Source organism: Astatotilapia calliptera, chromosome 22 (genome assembly GCF_964374335.1).
Source record: "Astatotilapia calliptera chromosome 22, fAstCal68.1, whole genome shotgun sequence".
Classification (NCBI taxonomy): Eukaryota; Metazoa; Chordata; class Actinopteri; order Cichliformes; family Cichlidae; genus Astatotilapia; species Astatotilapia calliptera.
The window spans coordinates 20,102,854-20,109,336 of NC_137442.1; the positions used below are offsets into that span (position 1 = coordinate 20,102,854).

Below are 6,483 nucleotides of genomic sequence, written 5' to 3' on the forward strand. Positions count from 1 at the left end.
TTTTTAGCATGTATGACGATGCTGGTCAGGTACAGGGATGGCACTGAGAATAAGTGAAAAAAGCAACCTATGTCCAAGGAAGACTTTAAAAGACTTTCAAAAAACTTGGAGAACTGTTGCTCTACACCACTTAAAAACGTTACAAGAAAGTCTGGCTGCTTGGAAGCAAAATATAAAGAAATGAGAGTCGGCACAAGACTTTTGCACCGTTCTGCAAAGCATTTAAACATGATGTACAAGTGGTATGATAGCAAAATTCTCTATTTTGCATTTTAGTGGATTATCTTAAAATCATGAGATGTAAATTTTTTTTGTTTGTTTTCCAGGACTTTAAGGCCCCTTTTCCATCAGTACCTACTCGGATCGACTCGGCACCGTTCGCCATGGTTTACAGGGTTTTCCATTAGGTCATAATACCTGGGTTTTTTTTAAGTACCTGCTTGGCCCAGGTTCCAACGATCCAAACACATATTAAAATGTGACATCATCAGACTGTATACCACCGATTGGCTGGTCAGCAGCGTCACTCGATGGAAACAACTGTGTTCCCCGAGTCTGACAAAAAGCCACGGACCGAGCAGTAGGTTAATTCTTGCCTCGACATCCACCTTTTAAATAGCCTTTGTTTTGCATGTTAATTACATCGCGGGACGCTTTGATGCGTTGCTGTGATGACAACCACACACGCTGCGTAGTACTGAATATAAAGGAAAACCAGTCAAGTCGTGGCCGATCCATGGCGAGTCGATCCAAGTATGTACTAATGGAAAAGGGGGTTAACTGTTTCATCCCATGGGGGGATGTGGGGTTTTTTTTTTGTTTGTTTGTTTGTTTTTTAAATGCACTGCATTCTGCTGAGCTGCGCTAAACAACATCCTGTACAACTCAAAATTGTTGTACAGGCCCATGTAACATAGTTACATAGTGATAGTTGTGATAACGTTTGTAAGCATGTTTTTTTTTTTATACATATATATATATTTTGGCAATGCTGTTAATACATCACACTATTATTTCCTCACTATGTCAGTAACATATTTCCAAGGATGTTTTAATATTGATTTTCTTTGTTGTCTTCTAGCTTGCTCTGGGGCTGAGGAACATCTTCACACGACCAATCCCTAACCATCAACCAAACCATGTGACCCACCTGTGACTGGACGAAATGGACTTCTTTTGCTTTCCCCTCTAAAAATAATAATGATCAGATGACATTTGTACATTGTTTCTCACTATCTGTAAAGTATTGATTGGATGTTATCCATTTCCATGTAGTCTGTAACTATGGTACATGTACAGAGATGTGTGAACAGGTTTGTCCCTTGAAATACACGCTGATTGGACTATCAGTTGGAGGGTTATTTTTTGTTAATGCGAAGCACTGATGTTTGTTTCCTGTTTTTTTCTTAGTTTTTATTTGTAATTTAACATTTCTGAAAATAAATCCTCAAAGAAACGACTCTTTTCTTCCTTAATATAAACAATCCAGTCGCTTTCATGCAGAAGAAACTGATAGCAAATATTTTACTGAGCAATTATAAAGTTTTGATATATCAAATGTATCAATCTTACATGGTAATGATGAGTCATAGTCATAGATTAACGGGAACATTTTCCATCCACCTTTAAATGTGTGTATATAAATGTGTTGAGTTGACTGATCTAAATCTAAGTGTCAAGATTCATGCATTTGCAGAATGCGCTGCTGCGTTGAAATGTGTGAAATGTTGGGGAAAGAATAAGTCCTTGCTTTTTATGCAAATGATTTTTTTTTTATTTCAGCATATGCAAAAAAATAAAGTCAGTTGTGTTACATAAGAGATCATTGTACTGTAAAATTCTTTAACAATAAATAGTAATCAGCACCAGAAATGCTAATTACAAGTACAGTGCAAATTGTATTTACACTGCATTTCTCCTGCACAATAGATTTTTCTCTAATAAATAATCTCTACCAATTATAAATAAGATAAATAAGAATAGCACAGCAGGTGATTCTACATACACAGTATGTTGCTGTGGGGCCTGCTGTACCCAGAGGAGGTTATGATCTTGAGAAAGTAAGAGTGTCAAAACCATCCAGTTTTCCCTGAGTTATTATTTCATAACTGAATGTAATTTGAGCATTATTCGTCTTTTTAACAACTGGTATCTGCTGATTGGTTCAGTTGCTTTTCCATTCTACAAACAGCTCTTTTCCCCTCACTCAGGAAGGCTTTGAGGGCTCTCAGGATGCTGTAGGCGTTCAACTTGCTGTGGTAAGGATCAGGGCTGTTGACCTCCTTGAGAAGCTGCTCCTCCTCACTGCTGGTCAGCGGTGTGACTTGATTGCTGTTTTTCATCTGTGGGTCAGAAGAGATGGTAGAATGAGGTGTTATTTAGGAACAGGACGCAGAAGTGAAAATGTGACAGTACTAAGACAACAGGCATTCTGGTGAAACAGTGATGTAGTATGAGAGGTGATGTATTTAATTGAGATTTTGTGCTACCTATCACTTCTGCTCCTCTCACATTTACAATAGAAATGTTGTTACTGGGCTTTGTGACAGCTAAAGGTAGAGAAGTCACCTTTTATTGTGAATTTTACTTTTAATATCTGTATGTAGTGGATTGTTTTTTTTTTTCTGAAGTAAATCTACTTTATCTGTCTTCCTAACATTACTGACAGGAAATACCCAAGAGACTGCTGAAAAGTCAAATTTGACTTTTCCTCGGAGGATAGTTAAAGACGCGTGTCAAACCCACCTTTCCTTTGACCATGCCGGCCAGGTCGATCAGAGTGCCGATGTTTGACGGAGCGTCGGAGAAGTTCAAACTGCCGCGGTACTCCTTCTCTACGTGCTTGAGTAAAACCGAATAGATGAGCAGACCCTTGGCCAGCGTCTGGAGACAAGTCTCCTGCACAAAGGAGAGAAGAACAGCCCGAGTTATCGAACTAACCCCAACCCCTCCTTCCGACCTTTGTTAGTGACAGCATTAGAAAAAGAGAAAGGAGCTCTCACCTTTCTGAACTTGGTAATATTGCAGTGCTTCGGGATAGAGGCGGGGGTGTGGGAGTCCAAAGCTTGATCGCGATTCTCCAGAGTCTGGAAATGGTGCTCAAACTAATAGAAAAGAATTAAAATACAACTTAAATAGGCTGGAAGTATTTTAGAATCCCAGGGGTCCGAGGGAACCCCAATCGGACTTGATGACACCTGTTAATCATAGTTAATGAGCAGGCCCTTACCGCTTTCTCGTGTTCTTGAGCTGAGTCAAAGAGTGACCTCCATATATTAAAAGGCTTGACAGTGGACATCTGCGCCTCCTCCGTCTCTTCACCTGAGAAGTCACCGGCCACACTTCCGTCTTCAATCGGAGCGCCGGAAGCGCAGAGAAGCAGAGCGGCCAGCATCACCGCAGAGAAAACGTGCACATCTGCTTGGGGAGACAGAACAAGAATGAACGAATGAATGAATGAAAAGAGGAAGATACGCAGGAAACTCGCGCACCACAGCCTGCAAATTACTTACTGAATATAGAGGGCATGGTGCGCTGCTGGGAAGCACTTGTCAAGTTTCCGCTGATGCTGAAGGCTGCCAGGGCCAGAAGGATTTGGCTTGTATCTGAGATGCGCTGTTTTTATACATTCCTCAGACGAATGGGATTTTCCAATCCCGACTTGCAAAACGGAATTAACAGTAACTGCGTCATGAAGATTTGATGAAGATTATGAGTGTCTTCAACAGGACCAGTTGATCCTTATTATTATCATTATTATTATTATAATTTTTTTATAAATTACTGTTGTTATTATTATTACTGTTGTTGGTGGTGTGTGATTGCTATTATAATGTTGTGAGAATTTTTTTTATGTATTATATATTTTATATATACCGGTTAAATGGCACTTTTATAAATAATAATAAATACACAATAAATTACATATATATATATGTATATATATATATGTATATATATATATATATACATATATATATACATATATATATATGTATATATATATATATATATATATATATATATATATATATATATATATATATATATATGTATGTATATATATATATATATATATATATATATATATATATATATATATATATACATATATATACATATATATATATGTAATTTATTGTGTATTTATTATTATTTATAAAAGTGCCATTTGAATGTGAGAGTGAATGAATAATGGCATTGTAAAGTGCTTTGGGTGCCTTGAAAAGCACTATATAAATCCAATCCATTATTATTATTATTATTATTATTATTATTATTTAAGTAATTTTTTTAGCAAAGATTGGAGAAGTTATAAAGCACAGAGAATCATCATGTAAAAAAAATCCCTATGATATTTTCAGCTCAAGAATTTAAAGGGAAAATCCTTCTAAAACCAAACATTTGCATAGCAGCATTCCAGTGCATTTAGCTTGTAGCAACTTTATATATCAAATGATATAATGAATAAATAAATAAATGAATAAACAATGCATAATTACATACACACATACATAAATACACTGCACAAGCAGATGAAATGATCAATAGATGTAACCCCATTCATTATCATGTACAGGAATTATACATTTATTTGCATCACATGAAAATGAGTCTAAACATATAAATGTACCGTTGTAACCAATGTAATGGGAGTTATCTGAAAAAAATACACACTCTCTTGTGTTAGATGTGTGAAAGCAAAAGGAAAGATTAGAGATTCACGAGGTAAAGCTATGATTTGGCAACTACTTAAGTACATTTTGACAATTGGTGTGACAAAACTGGGGTGTCACTGAACATAGTATTTATCAGACAATCAACTGAGTACTAACATGCATTTGAAGTTAAAAGGCGTTCTGCCTTATTTTCCCTATAGAATAATTGTGCCCTATATATCTGATAATATCATGCGTCATAATAAATCAGACAATTTACAGAACAGCAATTTTTCATACCTTTAATACAGTTTGCTTTACATGCTTTCAGCCATAATAATTTTAGCAAGACTTTAAACATTAGTAGTTTGCCATCTTTCATATGTACACATGTAGACTAATAAAATTGGTATTTATTTATTTCAAACATTAACATTTTATTTTGTATTACTATAAAATGGGGATTTCACATTTTCAGTGAAAATACACAGTAAAAATCCTGCGAAATAAAATTGCTTTCTGTCTCTAAGGAAGCTGTGCTAAGTCTAGAAATTTCAATAGAGTGACCTCAGTGAAGCAGCTCGTTAAAGGAAGAACTGCTGAGAGATTTTACTGTTATCACGGACAAGTGTGTAACTAGCATATCCTGAAAATGCAATGATAAAGCATGATGACCTAAATATCACAAATATTTCCCATCAGCAGAATATAAAGGTTGGAAAGTTTAAAACCCATTAAATCATTTAGTGCTTTGATAAGACATGTCATTGCTCAGTGATGTTCAAAAACGACAGCTTTTCAAGAAAGCCAAACCTTTTGAAGATAGTGGTGGGAAAGATTTGTAGCTATGCATCGAGTAGATTAGGCTGTGACTTCACAAAAGGCCACTCAGAGGTTATTAATGTTACATTAGACTCACATCCAAACTTTTAGGAAACCTTTTGATTTCAGCTTCTGCGGTAGAAACAGCAATCCAAGATAAATCTACTTCAAATTAAATATAAGCCTTATTTTACCGTCATATTGATATTACACTTTTATTAACTTTACCGAGTAAACAGTACTGTGGAGTGAAGAGAGAGTGTGGACCCAAATGCAGACACTGGCAATGGACTTAACTGAAACGTGCCTTTAATTGTGGCAGAATCAAAACACAAACAAAAGCGAAGAAAGACAAAGACTAAACTGTCAAAGCCTAAACTGGGAGGAAACTAGAAGCAAGTATAAAGAAACTAAAGACATGAGACATGTGACATGAGACATAGGAAATGCAGCGGTTGCAGAAGATCTGGCAACAAGCAGAGGATGACATGGGTTTATATACGCACAGGGAGGACTAGGAAATGAGACACAGGAGGAGAGCACAGCTGGGAGAAATCACATACAATGAGACTAAAAACACTATCATAGCACGAGACCGTCAAAATAAAACAGGAAACATGAGACAGACTTGACACTGAAACCAGGAGAAGCACAGACATAAAATGATAACTAGATGAGACGTGACACAAGGAACACAGGGGAAGCACAGAGACAGAAATCAAGAGATGGAGTGATGAATCCAATTAAGAACTTTTTTGGATCAAATATTCATCAATATATATAATAGTACAATGAGGTACAATAGTGAATGTTTACAGCCATCTGTAAAACATGGAGGCTCTGTCATGGTTTGGTACATATCAGACAGTAATGTTGGAGATCTTGTCAAAATTGATGATAAGAATGGATAAAAGTACCATCAGAGTTTGCATAACTGAACAGAAAACACGCAGTGGAGCACTATCAGTCATGGATTAGCCTCCCCAGAACCAAGACCTTAACA

General features: G+C 36.3%; 1 protein-coding gene across 1 annotated transcript; it reads right to left on the bottom strand.

Annotated features, from left to right (window-relative positions):
• Positions 1–1,152: 1,152 nt before the first annotated feature.
• LOC113014167 (interleukin-6-like) lies at positions 1,153–3,595 on the bottom strand. Its single transcript, XM_080296341.1, has 4 exons — positions 3,230–3,595; positions 3,003–3,104; positions 2,746–2,898; positions 1,153–2,342 (listed from the first exon to the last, which is right to left on the bottom strand). The coding sequence occupies exons 1-4, from the start codon at positions 3,392–3,394 to the stop codon at positions 2,139–2,141; spliced, it is 624 nt and encodes a 207-aa protein (XP_080152467.1). The 5' UTR covers positions 3,395–3,595; the 3' UTR covers positions 1,153–2,138.
• Between the last annotated feature and the right edge of the window lie 2,888 nt (positions 3,596–6,483).

Coding starts and splice junctions, on each gene's coding strand:
- LOC113014167 (XM_080296341.1), bottom strand. CDS start 3,394: ATGCTGGCCGCTCTGCTTCTCTGCGCTTCCGGCGCTCCGATTGAAGAC. Junction 3,105..3,229: donor CTCAAGAACACGAGAAAGCG/GTAAGGGCCTGC, acceptor CTTTTCTATTAG/TTTGAGCACCATTTCCAGAC. Junction 2,899..3,002: donor ATATTACCAAGTTCAGAAAG/GTGAGAGCTCCT, acceptor TCCTTTGTGCAG/GAGACTTGTCTCCAGACGCT.